Source organism: Eupeodes corollae, chromosome 2, assembly GCF_945859685.1.
Source record: "Eupeodes corollae chromosome 2, idEupCoro1.1, whole genome shotgun sequence".
NCBI classification, from domain to species: Eukaryota; Metazoa; Arthropoda; class Insecta; order Diptera; family Syrphidae; genus Eupeodes; species Eupeodes corollae.
The window spans coordinates 84613719-84632813 of NC_079148.1; the positions used below are offsets into that span (position 1 = coordinate 84613719).

The 19095-nt window shown below is 32.3% G+C and overlaps 1 protein-coding gene across 1 annotated transcript; it reads left to right on the plus strand.

Annotated features, from left to right (window-relative positions):
* Positions 1-1085: 1085 nt before the first annotated feature.
* On the plus strand, positions 1086-18560 carry LOC129946184 (DNA topoisomerase 3-beta). Its single transcript, XM_056056270.1, has 7 exons — positions 1086-1299; positions 1406-2150; positions 2208-2408; positions 16688-17282; positions 17353-17607; positions 17659-18058; positions 18117-18560. Exons 1-7 carry the CDS (start codon positions 1209-1211, stop codon positions 18401-18403), a joined length of 2574 nt encoding a protein of 857 aa, XP_055912245.1. The 5' UTR covers positions 1086-1208; the 3' UTR covers positions 18404-18560.
* Positions 18561-19095: the final 535 nt, after the last annotated feature.

The window sequence follows — 19095 nt, forward strand, 5'->3', positions numbered from 1 at the left end:
TAAATATTTAAGTGGACTCTAAATAATGAACCATACCAATAATCAATTTAATAGTCAGCTTAACGCTAAACGTCACTCTAAAATTTAGAGTAGAGAAACGCGCGTTTAACTTCGTGATTAAGTGTAAACGTCATGTTTGTGCTGTCATTCCGACAGGTAGCAAAAGAAATTTTTCGTTTTTCTTTTATCTGTTTCAAATTTATTTTTGGCCGTGACCGTGTGTTCATAAAAATAAACAAAATTAAAAAAAGGTAATTAAAATAAACAAATAGATTAATTTCTTTATTTAAATATATATGTAAGTAACATTTCAATTTATTTCAGAGTAAATTGTTATGGCAACGAAGCGAAGTCGGTCCTTTAACTGGACACCAGCAATGAAGGAGTTGCTGGTTGAAGCAGTAAAGCCCTTTTCAATAACAGTGGAGAGTAAAATGAATGATGGGAAGACTCTCAAAGCCAAATTTGAAGCTTGGCAGAGCATTCAAGAAATGTTCAATGCCACTGGCTATTGCTTTACAACAAAGCAAATAAGGGAACAATGGAATCGGCTGAAAACGCAAGCAAGGAGCAAAATAAGTGCTTTCAGTCGGTCTCAGAAGGAAACTGGTGGGGAAACACCCCACCAGTTATGCTACCATTAACCTTAGAGGAGGTGCACCCCTCCAAATAAAAATAATCTTCTATTATTGTATCGTCCGAATCCATTTCAAACTTAATTTTAATCAAATGTTATTGTTTATGTTTGCAAATTTTTCTTATGTCAATTCAATGCTGTCTTGTTGACAGAGAATGTAGTAGATATTGTAATAGAAGGCTAATTAGTAAAAGACGTGTTTATTTTGGTTATTAGTATACACGAAAATTAACTCGCTGTTAAAATTTAACTCAACGATACCTAAACGTGTGTTTAGCGATTTATTATTGGTATGGCCCTATGAGTTAGATTTCCGGTTTAGCTTGTACGCAAACCAATATGGCTACCGAGGATTTATATCTTTACTAGAGTGTTTTTGGTCCTCATCTGTATTTCGATACTCGATTTTATCGAGTTTCATACAAGCCGTGGAAGATGACAGGGCACCGTTGACAGCTAATAAAGTGTTTTCTGTTTACACAGATTCTGATCACATGAAGTGCAATCTGTTTTAAACGAAAAAGAAGTATATTAATCAACAATTGTACAGATTACAATAATCGAAATAAACATGAAAAGTGTTTTAATGGTTGCAGAAAAACCCTCTCTAGCTGCTTCGCTAGCCACTATTCTCAGCAATGGAAAGTCTTCATCCAAAAAAGGTATTCCCATCTTAAATACAAACTTACTTATCACATTGCCGGCCTGTAACAAAGTCAATTTTTTCATAATTACAATTATTTATTTGAATCATGATTTTTTGTGAAGGTTCTTATAACTCTTGTTCAACTTATGAATGGGATGGGCACTTTCGCACGGAAAATGTTCGTTTCAAGATGACATCGGTTTGCGGACACGTTATGTCCCTAGATTTTGTTGGCAAATACAATTCATGGGATAAAGTTGACCCAGTCGAGTTATTCTCCTGTCCTACTGAAAAAAAAGAAGCTAATTCTAAACTTAGAATGCCAGCATTCCTTGCCCAGGAAGCAAAGGGATGTGACTACCTCGTGTTATGGCTGGATTGTGATAAAGAGGGTGAAAACATTTGCTTCGAAGTAATGGATGCTGTTTCTCGTTCCATTAAAAATGTTTATAGTCGCAGTGTTACTTACCGAGCACACTTTTCTGCCATTACCGAAAAAGACATTAAAAACGCTATGGCAACTTTAGGCCACCCCAATGCAAATGAAGCGAAATCGGTTGACGCCCGTCAAGAATTGGATTTGCGCATAGGGTGTGCTTTTACTAGGTTCCAAACAAAGTTTTTTCAAGGAAGATATGGTGATTTAGATGCATCGCTTATATCTTATGGGCCTTGTCAAACGCCAACCCTTGGATTCTGCGTTAAGCGACATGATGACATTCAAACATTCAAGCCGGAAGCTTTTTGGTACTTAAAGTTACACGCTGGAACTCCTGAAGTTGAGCTTGATTGGACAAGAGGAAGAGTATTCAAGAAAGAGGTTGCTTCAATGTTATTGAGCAAAGTAAAGGAAATGAAAGAGGCATTGTGAGTAAAACCTAGGCTAGTGTATTGCATTTACAATTTTAATAATTTTTTTTCCAGAGTAGAAAGTGTATCGTCCAAGGAACAGTTCAAAGGACGACCTCAAGCATTAAATACAGTCGAACTGATGAGGGCAGCTAGTTCAGGCTTAGGTATTGGGCCATTCCAAGCTATGACAATAGCTGAGCGTTTGTATACACAAGGTTACATTAGTTACCCACGCACGGAGACAACACAGTACCCCACAAATTTTGATTTACAGTAAGTTTAATAATAAATGAAAAAAAATAATGAAATAGAACAACTCCCTGCCTGTGCCACCTTAATAAAAAAAAGGTTTTCACGGGTACTGCCTCTTGCGATTAATTGACAAAATCCTCCAAGAATAATTCTTGTCAAGAAAAGTGCTTTCTCAAAATTAGCTGTTCGGATTCGGCATACAAACTGTAGGTCGCTTCCATCTCTGACAACATTACTCGACACAGGAATGGTTGAGAGTTGTAAGTCACTAGGCCCTGTTTCTTCATGGACTGTTGCGCAACCTAATTTATATATTTATAGAACAACTCATGGTATTGTGATAAATAGCTAATATTATTGATTTCAAACCAATGATTTCTTTTAGAAAGTATCCCTTATCGATTATGAATTTAAATCATTCCTACAAGTCAAAAATAAAAAGCAAAACGTCTGCATTTAAAAATACCTTACAATATATCTATGGAGTCTGGTCAAAACAACATAAGTCCAAAATCTTAGTTTTGAGAAAAACGCGTTTAAAAGTTCAAATTTTTTTTCTAAATCCCGTTGTTGTTATTTCAGAAATATTTTGATGCAATATATCTAGGAATGATGATATTTATATGAATATAATGTTTTTATTTCAAATCTATGTTTGTACATATGTTTTAAGGGAGATATGTTGTTTTGACCAAGCGGATTGTTCATTTCATTTTAAATTGGTGGAGATAATTTCCTGTATTGAAATAAATTTTGTAGACTTAGATACTTTTTTAACAAATAAATTTATTTCACAGCAATAAAAATAATAGCAAAAACAACAACAAAGTAATTACAAAGCTTGAATATAGTTTAAAAAACATAAAATAGGAATTCTAAGGTAAATAATAGTGTTTTTGTTGATACAACTAATTTCCTTCATCAGATGAATCAACTAGATCATAGTCTTTGTCTTCTACCGTCTCCTTTGACTTCAATTTTTTATAGAAATCATGGAAAATTGTTGGAATTAGTGGTAAAAGGGAAATTATGTCTTTTTTTTTTCTTCAGATATCGGTGGCGGTACCACATTTTCCAAAACAAAGTTCGACGAATTTTTTCCTCTTCGTTTGAAACTAACACGTCGAAAATCCGTTTCTTCATTTAATGTTGTCTTAAAAAACATTATTCCTGGATCTGATTTCAAATATCTTATCCATTTGATTGTTTGGAAACCAAACATATTCCCGTCTTCGTCTTTTTTGCGGACAACAAACCCCGCTTTAGCTTTCAATAAGTTTGAAAAATTCCAAACTTCTTCCGGCTTCAATTCATGAACCAAGAATTTTTGCTTTTTCCCACATGATTTCACAAGCTGAAACCAATCATAAGGATGGTATATTTCGGAGTTAGCATATTTCTTTTTTTTTCGATGATAGCGTGATCAATATCGCATTCCATATGCGTGTGACCAGGAACTAAAAATTTATGCTCAGCTATCTCTATTCCAATTGTGGATGTTTGCATGGACAGTAGAAACATTGCAACAACTATTGTGTTTTTATTTTGCCCTCCACACGTGTCTGAATAAAACTTAACTGATTTGATTGTTGTTGGAAGATTTTTAAGATGCAGAAAACGACACGAAGCTATTTCATTCGCCCCTCTTCCTGCAATTCCTTCATGCCACATATAATTTTTCGATGTTCCATCTGACAGGTCATGTATGGTAAGATTAAATGTCCAAAGCTGCCGTTTATAAAAGGCAACTGATGTAGACAAGCTTGGTGTTGGAAGGCATTGTTGCAAATCGAAGACAAAACAAGCCTTCGTTCGGTCTTCTTGAGCTTCAATCTTGTCTCTTTTTTTCATTTAATATGCCATATCTGCCTCCTCATGATGGCTTTCCAGCAACATTTTAAGATGGTCTAATTCATCACTCTTTTCTTCCAATGCAACCTTAATTTTCATTTGTAAGGTATCACAGGTGTTACATGTATCCTGTTTGGGTCTTTTAAAAGTAAATTTCATTTTATGAAATTCTCTCTCGTAAATTGTCCTTGATACATATTTTTCTTGTTCTGTGTCTTTATACAAGGCGAACATTTTTGCCAGAGATAAATTTGCTGGTAAAATAAGATTATCGTTTGTCCTTCGTGTGTAGTGGCTCTCATATGAAGGAAAGGACTTTATGTGATCCTTAACTGACTCAATCACATCATCTGAGGTCTTATTCGGTGGAGTGTGGCAACCGCGTTGATCTGCATGCACAATTCCAGTAACAGATGATAGTTTCTTTTGCAGCACAGTTCTTATGAAGGAGTCAGTTTCATCGAGAGTTGCCTTGAAACAGTTTTTGCATAAAAAAAAGACCATGTTCTGTTTTTAGGATTTGATGTTGGAGTTGAGCGACTGCGTTTCTTACTATCTTGGTTAATTAAATTTCCAACAAAGGATGATCTTGCATCATGAGAGCCAAGGGACCAATAGTCATCGAAAATATTTTGTTGTATGCTAGGTATTACAATTTTATTACAACCGTTGCGACAATCTCCCAACATTCTTGATACTCGTGCACGCTTAGCAATATTTTTGGCAGTAGTATATGATTTACCTGTGTTTCGATTTAGTTTACGTTGGCGTCGAATAGATCGTTTCCATGGTTTACGTTCCACGTTACTTGTTTCCTCTTGATTTACTGTGTCATTATCATTTTGCGATTAAAGATCTTCCTCATTGTGAATCTCACCAACTGCTTCTGATTGCGGTAAAAAATTTGAATCCGCCACGCTATCATCAGAAAAATCAAGTAATTCCATCAATTCCGATTGGATGTCTGGCACTGATGATGAATCTTAAAAAAAAAAAAACCTTTTACAAATCCTTCCTTTAAATTTAAAATCTTCACCCCTTACCTGCTGAAGACGTCCTTATTGTTTTGTTCCAGTTCTGATGGGGATGTCGATGTGCTATAATTTTATTAAAAAGGAAACATTTTTAGAGAAAATATACATACATACATAACTCCTCTCTATTAATTCGTTATTACAAAATTAATTTTTATAAATATTACTTACCCGATCGAGCTAATTCTACAAGCATTTTGGCTCTGCTATGCATTTTTGTTCTTTTTATAATTTTTTTTAATTGCACTTCACAATAAAATATTTCACTCTGAAAAAAATGATTGACTGCACCACAAGACGTTACCTACTCTTCAATGAAACAAAACTAATCATGTTTTCCACGCAAATCGCGAAGCAAAACTGCCTACCTACTATGATTAATTTTTGAAAATAAACCGTGTGTTACAGAACCGCCAGTATTTTATGTAACGACAAAAAAGCGAAGAAGATTTAGTTGGAGTTATGTTGTTTTGACCACATTGTTATTTAGAAAACAGAAAATTTTTGTTTGGTTAAAACAATATAAGTGAAGTTAAGCCGTTTTGACCAAACACAATTTTAAATAAGAAATTTAAGTGCGATTAGGACCATCGAATATCTTTTCAATCGTTTTAGATGGACTTACACTGTTAAGACCAAACGAAAGTAGACTTTTTTTCTTACAGTTCTGTATACTTAACTCAAATTTGACAAAAATGGACTTATGCCGTTTTGACCAGACTCCATAGATATAATGTATAATAATATGATATGAGTATGTGTCGAGTGTTGATGGAATACCTTGCGACTTTTCATTATATGCATAAAAGCATTGTTTTGATTAGTAGTATTACAGTAACTTGGCTATTATTTTTGTATGAAAGTTTTTTAACTTCCCATAGGAAGTTATTGTAATGGGTCCGATTTGTCAAATTAAAAATTTTGACATTTCTCGACGTTTCAAGGTCCCTAGAGTTGAAATAAAAGATTTTTAGAAAGATTTGCGGTTTTTTTATAAATAAAAAAAAACTGAAAAAAAATTTGTCACCTCCAAAATTTTACGATTAAAATATGATCTCATCTCCAAACGAAGAATAATGTTTTTGACAAAAAATAAAAAAAAACATTACTCAAAGTTGGTAAAAATTGAATATCGATTCAAATATCTTTTCAAAAACTTGAAATTTAGGCTTCAAACTTATTTTATCTTATAAAAAATATTTTTTTCATCTCCAAACGAAGAATAATGTTTTTGACATCTGATAAAATGTTGAGAAAAATCGAATTAACAGTTTTTTTTACAAAAAATAAAAACCTAAAAAAAAAATTATTAAAAGTTGTTAAAAATTGATTTTCGACTCAAATTTCTTTTCAAAACTTTGAGATATTGGCTTTAATTTACTTTTATATTTCAAAAAATATTGTTGTCAACATTCAGTAAAATTTTGAGAAAAATCGAATTGACAAATTTTTTTACAAAAAAATAAAAACCTAAAAAAAAATTTATAAAAGTTGGTAAAAATTGATTTTCGACTCAAATATCTTTTCAAAAATTTTAAATATTGGCTTCAAACTAATTTTATCTTATAAGAAATATTATTATTATTATTATTATTATTATTATTATTATTATTATTATTATTATTATTATTATTATTATCATTATTATTATTATTATTATTATTATTATTATTATTATTATTATTATTATTATTATTATTATTATTATTATTATTATTATTATTATTATTATTATTATTATTATTATTATTATTATTATTATTATTATTATTATTATTATTATTATTATTATTATTATTATTATTATTATTATTATTATTATTATTATTATTATTATTATTATTATTATTATTATTATTATTATTATTATTATTATTATTATTATTATTATTATTATTATTATTATTATTATTATTATTATTATTATTGTTATTATTATTATTATTATTATTATTATTATTATTATTATTATTATTATTATTGTTATTATTATTTATTAATTAATTATTATTATTAATTAATTATTATTATTTATTAAAATATAAAATAAATTTACATTATAATATAAGCATTTACAGCACTAGCTACCAGAGACTTTAGGCTGGAAATTATTGCATAGGGCTGTCAAAGGCCCTAAGACCAACGATTGAAGGTAACCAGTCTTTGATAGCCCTGTGCATATGGATTTACAAAGTTTTATTCAGATTATAGAGTCTAGATTGAGTATACATAAGTAGTAGTTTATAAACGTTTTTAATGTTTTCGATTGTAATTGTTGCCAGAAGGTCTATTAATTATTTATTAAAAAGTAATGAACATATATAGGTAATTAACTTTACAGCATTCGGATGTAAGATGTTTTATTGATAGGATGTGATTGGATTGGCAGACAGACAGACAGACATTGGCAGATTGACAGATTGGAGGATTTTCCTTTTTGAGGAGATAAGCGGAGAAAGCATTAGTTCATGATGGTTGTCGTTTCTGTAGGCTTACCCTTTGGGTTGATGAACGAATAGTGGTGAACGTATGTTTTCCATTCTTCAATTCTTATACTATCCCAGTGAGTATTAATCACGTTGAGGAAGTCATTTTTTGTCGGAGGGATAGAAAGAATATGCGATTGTTCTCAAGCGGTTTTGGAAGCAGTGTCTGCGAACTCGTTTCCTTTGATTCATGAGTGTCCTGGAACCCAAAGTAGCATAATTTTGTGTTTGTTCTTGAGAATATTGTTACGGATATTGGTAATGGTTAAAGAACAGTTTTGGATTCTGTTGATTGCCTTCAGTGTAGAAAGGCTATCAGAGCAAATAACAATGTTTTTCGGTATTGTATTTGCTATTTCGGTCGCTTTCAGGATGGCGTACGCCTCAGTGGAAAAAATTGAGAAGTAGTTAGGTAATCTTGCACTGTATAGAATATTTCCTGCTTCCGAAACGATTGCAAGTCCAGTTCCAGTATCAGATTTTGATCCATCTAGATGAAATCCTACGATGTTGATTTGACGCATTTCCCATAGACTGCCTACCCATAATCAATTTTGGATAGAATAATGCTACGAGTTACGAGAATAAGTGTATTAATATGTGTAAAGCTATTTATTTAGCTATAAGACTATAAGAACCTTATTATATTGAGTCTGGTAGCTAGTTTGTTCTTATTAGATAAACAATGATCCTTAAAACTATATTTATTATCAAAAGTAATGCCTAAAATAGTTAATGAGTTTACATTCTGAATTTTGAATGATAATAAATAAATGTCAAAAGTTGGACAATTTCTTTTTTTACATATATGTAGGGTAGGTGTTTGCTTTTATGAGGTGATATAATAGCCCCTGATTGGGCGCACCAAAGATTGAGATCGACTAAGACGCTATTGAATTTTTCTCTTGTACGATTGTTGTCATTGCATTTTGATAACTAATGTATAAATATCGATGTTAATTGAAAGACGGCTTTTGACTGACTAACATTTAATTTCATTTATAACTTAAAAGTCAATTCACAGAATTGACAGTTGTCACTTATAAAGTAATAGAAGATTATATTGTCACTTATGACAGTTCTCCCTGACTGTTTAAAATATTGATTATTTAAAATAATAAGTATTTAAAAATAAACGTTATTATAATTTGAAAATATGTTCATATACAAACATTCAGGTTAAGATAAAATAGTTTTTAAATTAAAATATTTTTAAAGTTTACAATTCATTAATTAATTCGTATATCCCCACCTCTCGGGAACTTTCTGCACTCGGCTGGATCGTCGAAGGTTGATATCGTTGTTTTGCATTGGTATATTAGCCTTTGAGTTCCCATTGCTGTGCATTGGTGGTGTAATCACGGATTCAGTCTTTTGTAATTGATTGGAAGTAGACGGTCCAATATCTTGCGATTAATGGCTCACAGCCGGCGGCGTCGATAGTCTCTCCTCCAACAATGAAAATCGGTCGTCATCTACCTCCTTTGTATCATCGTCAGTAACCATATAATCATTTGGCAATTCGCCAATTTTCTCACCTATCTTCCTAAGCTGGTCTGCATGTCTCCTCCAGTACCGATTGTCATCCAATTTGATGTTGTAGTGTAGATCACCCAAAATTGCTTCTACAGTTCCAAACTGCCACTTCTTCTTCGCCATATAGTCTCGTGCTGTAACCCTTTCTCCCACAGAGAATTTCTTTTTTGGAAGTTCGCGATTTGTTATGACTTCGGCTGGCAAAAGTAGGTCCAACTTTGAATGTATTTTACGCCCTAGCATTCGCATCAATGGGGATTTTCCAGTAGTTGGATGAATCATTCGCCTGTAAGCAAACAAAATAGTATTTAAATAACTTTTCATAGAATTTAACTACAGTTTGCTGTTTTGATTTTATTTCTGATTGTTTGGATGAATTGCTCCGCAAGCCCATTGGTAGCTGGGTGATATGGTGCCCCCTGTTTATGAACTATACCGATTCGTTTCAAGAACAACTGGAATTCCTTTGAATCCTTTGAAAAATCAAACCATCAGCATACAGACAATGATCTATTTTTGTATAACTGCTTATGATTTCGCTTATGTCATTGTAGGCGATTATGAACAAGGTCACTGAAAGGAAAGAACCTTGGGGAATACCGTTAAATAGTTTGTAAATTTTTGAATAGAAGTTGTTTGCTTTAACTCTGAATTGTCTATTTGAAAGAAAAGATTTTATGTATGAAAACATTTTAGGACCAAATTTAAAAGAGCGAGCTTATTTAGGATGACATGGATGCCGATCCTATCAAATGCTTTCTCAAAGTCAAGGGATAGTACGGAGACATGGTACTACGTCCATGTTTAAATGCGACTTGGTTTAAGTTTAGGTAATTATTTTTTTCAATAAACCAGAGAAGTCGTTAAGATATAATTTTCTCTAAAAGTTTGCCAGTACAGGGTAGCAAGGATATTGGTCTGTACCCACTAGGGTCAGTCGATTTTTTTGTAGGTTTCAAAATTGGAATTGTGGTAGCAACTTTCCACGTCTGTGGTATGGTCCCTTTGTCGAGGATACAATTGTATAACAGCAAAATTCTTTTTTTTAATAAATGTGGTGCATTTTTTAACATAGAGTATGAGATGCGATCATACCCTGGGGTTTTGCCTTTTAGCGAGGTTAAACATGTTTCCATTTCGATGAAGCTTATTTGTTTATCTATGTATTTTGCAGATGTACTGATGATATCAACATGGTGAATATGTTATTAATCGAAGATTGAGTATTATTACCTGATAAGGTTTTTATGTCTGCCCATATTTGTTTGCTTGAAGAGTTTGGGTTAATGTTTGAAGTAAACTTTTGGAAGCATTCCCTTTTTGCTATTTTAATGTTTTTGCGGAATAAGGCATTAGCTTTACGATAATTTACCAGGTTGGTATTATTGGGGTGTTTTTTTAAAAATTTTCCATAAATTTTGTTTGTTATTGCGGAGAATAGATAGCTCCGAAGACCACCATGGAGTTATCTTTTTATGAGGAATATTTTTTTAGTTTGAGGAATTGCTACGTTGGCAGCAGTGCGTAAAGTTTTGGAAAAGGTGAATGCTTGAGAGAGGTGGATGAGATCACAGTAATTTTAATGTTGAGGGTGATTTCTATAGCAACTGTAGATTTGTTTGATTAATAGGTAAATGTGTGTGTGGGATAGATTTATGTATCAATAATCCAGTACCTTGTTTCGTATAAGTGTTATATTCGAAGTTGTGGAAATATGATGTATATTGTTTTGGGGCAGGGGATACCGATTGGTTTGCAAATGAGTTTCCTGTAGAGATACAATAGATGGATTAAGGTCTTTAATTAACAATTGCATTAACAATTGCAATTCGTGGCAATTGTTGAAATAGCCTTTCATGTTAAATTGCAAAACTTTTAAATACGTTTTGTGAGAGGGAGAAGGCTTTGTTCCAATATAAGCTTGGTTATATTGAGGCAAGTTTGAGTTGGTGTTATTGTTTATGGTGGAATGGAGATTGGGACTCCGCTGGCCAAAAAATGGATCATCTGGGACACTTGAATGTCCCGGATGATCCATCACATAGGCAGCGGAGTCGCTTGTGTTGGAGCTCGTATTATTGTTAACCACTGTCATCATCTTGTTCCATAGAGTTGATATAGTAGCTATTTTTTCGATTAGATACTTAGTGTATTGTGATAAAGGTGTTTTTCTGTATGGATTGGGTTTGAAGTTTGAGCTTGAACTGAGGGATGATTTGGAAGAGAATTAATTTCGTTTGAAATGGTATTATTAGTTGAAGAGGTGGGTATGGCTTGATGAGTAATATTAGCAAAAGTCTTCGCATGGGGTTAGGAAAGTATTCTGTTACGGTGCAATTATACCAACTAATATTAACTGTGCTAGGTGGACGAAAGCGATCGAACGTAAAAAGTATGACATTTGTAGGAGTTAATATGCCATCAACTTTTTTAGTGAACTTGTACACCTCAGTTACACCCTGTGCACTCATTTCTTTTAAAATTTCTTCGTCGGGTACATTAATAAGATAAGGTGCATAGACTGTACCTTTAGAGGAATTTAAGTTTGTATGGAGGGTAACCTTGATGGGACAAAGGTTTAATAAAGATTTTTGTGATAAGAAAATGTCAGCAATTTTGTGAGACTTCACCAGGATGAGCCGATTACCATCACGCAACTGAGTAACATATTCATAACCAGTGCTAATTCCATCTATAGCCTTTTTTAATAAGAATACACTGAACTTTGAGAGAGGTTTGTCACTATCTGTAGAGGCGATCACGATATATTTGCGGTTAGGATTGCACGAGAAGGTTGGAATAGAGGGATTAGACGAGAAAGCCGGAATGGAGAGATTAAGGTCTATCTTCGTATAGTTTGTTTTTTTTTGTTTTTTTTTTTTTGTTCGAGTTTTCGGAATACCAATCTACACTTGTTCACACTTTTATATGTAATTTACTCTACAACTAAGTGAACAAGTAGATAGAAAAAAAAGTACCAACGAAAATAAGGGAGAAGCACACTGAGAGTGAAACGATGCTATCGGCTTGGAGGTTAGTCGGTGACTGATAAGAAATATTGTTTTCAACATTCGATAAAATTTTGAAAAAAATCGAATTGACAGTTTTCTTACAAAAAATAAAACTAAAAAAAAATACTAAAACTTGTAAAAATTTACTTTCGACTCAAATAGCTTTTCAAAAATTAAAAATATTGGCTTCAAACTTATTTTATTTCACAGAAAATATTGTTTTCGATATTCAATAATTTTTATATAAAAATCCAACTGTCCGTTTTTTCATAAAAAATAAAATCTACAAAAAATAGTACGCAAAGTTGGTAAAAATTGGTACGAGTACATATCGACAAACTTTTAAGCAAGACAAATCGACAGATGGGATGGGAAGTTATCAGTGTGGGTCACATCCCAGCCTTTTTTTAAATATTATTAAATTAAATTTCATATAGCATACTCCTGCTTATAGCATACTCCTGCTTAACTCAGTCCTCAAGTAAAATCAAACCTATAACCCAGTAAATGTGCCAAATGCTGTATTTCTGATTTATTAGCGAGTTTTTTTTATTATTTTTAACCAAATTAATATTTGATCGCAATTGACGAACGCAACGCGGTGCCGTTGCTTGTTCGTGGACATGGCCACTTTCCTCTAAACTTAAAGATTTCTATTGCTTGCTGTTACCTTAAAAATTTGAAAATATACATAATGTATATGTAAAGTCAAACGCCATCGTAACTTGGCAAAACACATTGGACTGAAATTCAAAATATAACCATTGTATTATTAATATCTCTTGATGTTTAAACCTACAAAAATGTGATTTATTTTAATTCTACACCCCAAGCGGTCTATAGTAAGTGCATTTTTTGAAAATACCCTCTTTTTAGAATATTCACTCCGTAGCTTTTACTTCAGAGGTAAAAAATAAGTATGAAGTCAATATCTTTTAGTCGAAAATCATTTTTACCAATTTATAGTAGTTTTCTCTAAAATTGTCAAAAACTTAACTTATTGCATACAATTATTCTGGGGGTAATTTAATTTTCTGTTCAGTATAACAACTATTAGACGTGGCGTTTAGTTTTTGTTTTGTTGATTCATACTAAAACTGTTGGTTGGAACTTTTTAATTTCATAGCAATTGGATGTCACACAATACATTGTACAAAACTTAATTAATTATTTGGGAAACGACTATTTCACATTTATTTTTAAATTGTAAGAAAAGACACCCTCTAGATTTTATTTAAAATCTTTTGATAATATTATCTCTGAAACAAAATGTTAATAACAATACATTTATGCAAGTACTTTGATATTAACTTTTTAACAAGTCCTTGAAAATTCTCAGCGATTCGGTCGTTATTTTTTCAAGCAAACGTCGCATAACTTCAAGGTGATACTCCTTATTAACCGTACGACCTTGTGATAAGAATTCTTTATGCACTATGCCATTACAATCGAAGAAAACAGTAAGCGAAACCTTCACATTTGATCGAACTTGACGAGCGAACTTTTCGCTCTTGGTGACGTTGGATGCTTCAAGGTGGAAGATTGTGCTTTGGTTTCAACATTATAATCGTACACCCACGTTTCATCACCAGCGATGAGCCTTTCAAAAAATCTCATACAAAATTTTTAACTTTGGACTCTCCAGACCCGCGAATTTAAAAATTCCGTGTATTTTTTGAACACACCTTGTAATATATAAATAAAACATTTTGATGGATTTTCACTTTTCTACATATTTAAAAATATAATAAAATGTAATGTGTTCTTATGATTCGAGGTAATTTTGATTCGTACGTACATATTTCTAAGGAAAAACAAGTTTTGTTTTTAAAATTAAGACAGTTCTAAAGTAAGTTGTTTTTGAGTTTCTAAAGTACGTTGGTTTCGGTGAATAAAGTCTAAGGTAACAATTTTGAAAAATATTTTTGTTTTTATGATTTCTATTAATCCAATATTTAAAAAAAAAGCCTTACTGGTCCATTTCTAAGGCAATTGAACTGTTTGTGTTAATTAGTTTGGGTCTTTAATAGCCGTAGATAATAGCCGTTGTAACTATATTTACGAAAAATTGATGTCTTTGTATCAGTGTTTAGATTTCTAGTTTTAGCTAATTAAATTTTTCCTGCTTAATCAAAATTTGTTTGACTCTTAGGTAGTTTTTCAATAAAAATGCGTCACAATAATAAAACAAAATTTAAACACATGTTTACAACAGGTTAAATTAAAAAAAAAAGCTTTTCTTTTGGGCTAAGAAAAAAAGTTGTTTTTTGTGGTTGTTGATTAATTTTATTTTAAGTGTTTTCAATTTGGCATCAAACACTGACTAATAATAATTATTTAAGGTTTTGTGACGGGAAATAGAATTATACTTTCTATAGGTTTTTAAAAATATAGTTTGAATACGACGTTAAAATCAATCTATGACGTAGGGTTTTTGATATTAAAAAATTAAATTTGGTGACGCAAAATTCGTTGAGAACTATGGCCTAGTGACTTACAACTCTCAAAAATTCCTGTGTGTGAGTGCTGTTGCCAGGGATGGAGGGGACCTACAGTTTTAAGCCGAATCCAACGGCTAATTTGAAAAATCACATTTCATGACAAAATTAATTAGAATTTGTGAATTCCTTGCAAGAGGCAGTACCCGTGAAAATAATTTAAGGTGGCACAAGCATTGATTGAACCCAAGACCTCTGGCATGTCAGTCCAACGCAACGGTCAGTAAAAAAAAGTGATATTCCAAATCTATAATCCCCATATTCAATATCCCTTTCTACAAAAACCTACAGTGTTTCATGTACTGCTTTTCCTTGTATTAGTGAACATTTATAGTATTAAGAGTTAAGTTCTTCAGATATAAAATAATGAATTATAATCAATCCCAAATTATTTTCTATTGTTTTAAGCTTTTAAAATAATAAATTAATGTTAAATCGCACTTATTATTTTAAAATTTTTTTTGGCTTTGAATATTTCATAACTCAAAAAACTAACGGATTTGAATTAAGGCGTCAACAAAATTCAGAAAAGTTTAGTTTTTTGTCAAAAACATAAACCTACACATTAACAAAAGCTTGAAGGACAAATTCAATCACAAGATGTACAAGTATATTTCAAATCAAATAAAAACACAAAATATTTGCATAACTCCTTGTTTCACAAAATTTCAAATATTTTATTAAAAACATTTATAAAACTCTATAAAACAACATTTGTTTATAGTTCTCAAAACACATAATCTTCCTATTTTGTATATTAATATAACATTTTCGGATTGACAGCTTTGTAGTGCAATTTTGCATTCACAAAGGTAGTTGAATTTTGACTGCCTCCATTTTTGTCCCAACTTGGAGATAATTTTGTTTCAATTCTTTTGTTTTCTAAAAGAAATGTCTGTTGAATTGTGTTTTTAGTTAATTTTAATTACATAATTTGATTCGAGTCGGTTTCTCCATTTGTTCTGAAATATTGCTTATCGAAATTGTACTTTGGAAGAACGTTTCTAAAGCGATTTATTTAATATCATTAAACATCAAGAATGTCAACTTTTGAATCAATGGCACAACATGTTCAATGATCTGATCGCCAGAACTGATGAGCATATCTTCAGTGAACATCTTCTAGGAGTCTTAACAACATTATCAAGAAATGTGTATAGAAACCTTAACTCTATGCCGCATTGAACTGATCTTCCACAAATCTGAAAGCCTTTGTAACACTGAAAAACCACACTTCTTTGCATCGTGTCCTCTACTCCAACAGATTCGACGTCTGTATTTCGAACTGAGTTTTTTCCTCCAACTCGACTCTTTGAAATCCTTAATGGAGATTTTGGATGGTAAACTGTCTATAGATACTGCAAACATGCTCTAATTTACCGCAATAGTTTTCCATAACTCTACAACCAGTTATTACAATTGAAGGTTCAAACAAATTTGTCTATTACTATATGTGTTTCAAATCATGTAAAAATTGATATACATATATTTCATTTCAAAATTGTGTTTTTGTTAGGAAATGTCGATCAGGCACACGGCAGAATTGCAATGTCCATATTCTTAAAGAAAAACATTTGTTAATAATAGAAACTATCAACTTTTCAATTCTACAAGTCCGATGATTATACAATAACTTTCAATTAGAAGTAAAACATTGACATTAGATATTGTACATGTGTACGAACCTAAAGAGCTCGTAGAAATAAAATTATACGTTCGCAGCTAGAGCGGTTTGAAGTTATAGACTCGCGAGCGTGCAAAACAAATCAGCAAGCAAAAGTCAGTATATGATCGAAAGGTTTAATTAAAGTATTACAATTTTAACACATTTTTCAATAAAGTTATTAAGATTTAGCGACTTTTTGTTATAACTTTTTTTTCTAGTGGCGTTCTAAAAGTATTGACTTTTTCGTCAGAATTTGGAGAAGAAGCTAAATCAATTTTATCTGATTTTAATAACCCACGCAAAGGAAAAGATTGTGGTGACCATCCACCGATAACTCCAATGAAATTAGCCGAACGTGGTGACTTCGAAAAAGATACTTGGCGCATTTATGATTTTATCTGCCGATACTTTCTTGGGACCGTGTCAAGAGATTTAAAATACAAAACAACAACAGCAAAACTGAGAGTAGGTTTGGAAACGTTTTCCAGCACTGCAAATGTACTTATAGATCCGGGTTTTACAAAAGTTATGACATGGCAAGCATTTGGACGAGATGAATCGATTCCACCATTTGTGCAAGGCGAAATGGTCCAGATAAATGACGTTAGCATGGGTGAGTCTCAAACTGGCCCTCCAGATTATTTGACTGAATCTGAATTGATAACGCTGATGGAACAACATGGCATCGGAACAGATGCTTCAATACCTGTTCATATAAATAATATTTGTCAAAGAAATTATGTAAAAATCGAGAGTGGCAGGAAGTTAATACCTACAACTTTGGGTATAGTCTTGGTGCATGGATATCAAAAGGTTATGTATTGTTTTATACAACACTTTGTACATATTTTTATGGATTTTCAATTTCTGGTTTAACTTACAGATCGATCGTGAACTAGTTCTTCCAACCATGCGTTCCGAAGTCGAGCGAATGTTAACTTTGATTGCAGAGGGATCGGCCGATTTCAATGCGGTATTGAAACATGCAGTCGAAATATTTCGTTTAAAATTCTTGTATTTCGTGCAAAACATATCGAATATGGACATCTTATTTGAAATGTCTTTCTCCCCGCTGGCGGAGTCAGGGAAAGCACACTCAAGATGTGGCAAATGCAGAAGATATATGAAATATATTCAAGTGAGATTATTTTATGTCTTCAAATTTATTTATTTGATTTATTTTGTTTAGACAAAACCTGCTCGACTTCATTGTTCTCATTGCGACGAAACATATTCTCTTCCGGGAAATGGCAATATTAAGGCTTATCGTGAATTAAAATGTCCCCTAGATGACTTTGAACTTTTGGCGTTTTCAAGTGGTACAAAAGGACGTTCTTATCCACTTTGTCCGTATTGCTACAATAATCCACCATTTAGAGATATGCCTAAGAACTCTGGTTGTAATTCATGTACCCATCCGACGTGCCAACATTCCCTATATACTCTTGGGATTTCTAGCTGTGTTGAGTGTGAGAATGGAATTTTGGTGTTAGATTGCACCAACACTCCAAGTGCTTGGAAAATAGGTTGCAACAGATGTGATGTTATAATCAATGTTTTTAGGGGTGCATTGAAAGTCACAGTAGATGGTAAGTTTTACGAAGTTGCTGTTATTTAAGCTATTTAATAATTGTGGTATATTTGAAGAAAATCGTTGTGAATGTGGGGCACAGTTGGTGACCGCTCAGTATAAGCCGGAAAAGAGCCGTTTTAAGGATTGCCACGAAAAAACTGGTTGTGTGTTCTGCTCTGTAGATTTTTCACCCTTGGTCGAAAAGCATCGTGCAATTGCTGCCCGCCCAGTCAATATTCGTGGAGGTCGGGGTGGTGGGCGAGGTGCCATGAAAGGAGGTCGTGGTGCTAGTGGTGGGAATCGAGGAAGAACCAAGCAACCAAAAGATAAAATGGCGCAATTAGCAGCATATTTCGTGTAATTATCGAGTAATATAAACAACATTTACCAACATTTAGGTTTTAATTATTTTTCCTAGAAATCATATATGGCTACAATATGCATGCTAGTTATTTAATATGAAACAATTGTGTGAATTATACTTACATATATTATAATAAAAATATCATAGTTGAAAATGTCTGTTATAATAAAATACACACATACAAAATTTGAAAGTATGAACATAAGAAAATATACTATAAAGAACATGTATAAGATATGCCGGATGAATGGACTACACGAAACACTGTAAATAAATTATATAAAGGAGTTATTTACTAAAAAAATTGAATAATTACACATGTGTAATCATTCAATGCTAAAACATTCTCTGAGCGGTTGTTCCTAACGACTGCATAACGGTTTCTCATAGACTGTAAAACCTCTGTTCTCCTTTGACGAGCTCCTTATAGTAATTTGTAAAAAAGCATTCTTTAAATTGACTATTTATATAAAAAAAACTCTTATTAGAGTGTTTTTGCAAAATAGTTCCTTTTTTTCCGTCTTATGTTTTTAATTTCTGTCTCTTCTGTTTATCAAAAGAAAAGAAAGAAATAAAAAGGATAGGTCCAAAGCTCCAAACAATGAATTCATGACATTTAATGATTGGAATCGACACAGGAGATCATCTTAAGTTACAAGTAAAAAGTCCCCCAAAATCTCCCTATCGAC

Bases quoted from the DNA above. Each gene is read 5' to 3' on its own strand.
- LOC129946184 (XM_056056270.1), top strand. From the start codon at position 1,209: ATGAAAAGTGTTTTAATGGTTGCAGAAAAACCCTCTCTAGCTGCTTCG. The intron at 17,283-17,352 runs GTTATGTATTGT...TTTAACTTACAG, and splicing joins TGGTGCATGGATATCAAAAG to ATCGATCGTGAACTAGTTCT. The intron at 17,608-17,658 runs GTGAGATTATTT...TATTTTGTTTAG, and splicing joins GATATATGAAATATATTCAA to ACAAAACCTGCTCGACTTCA.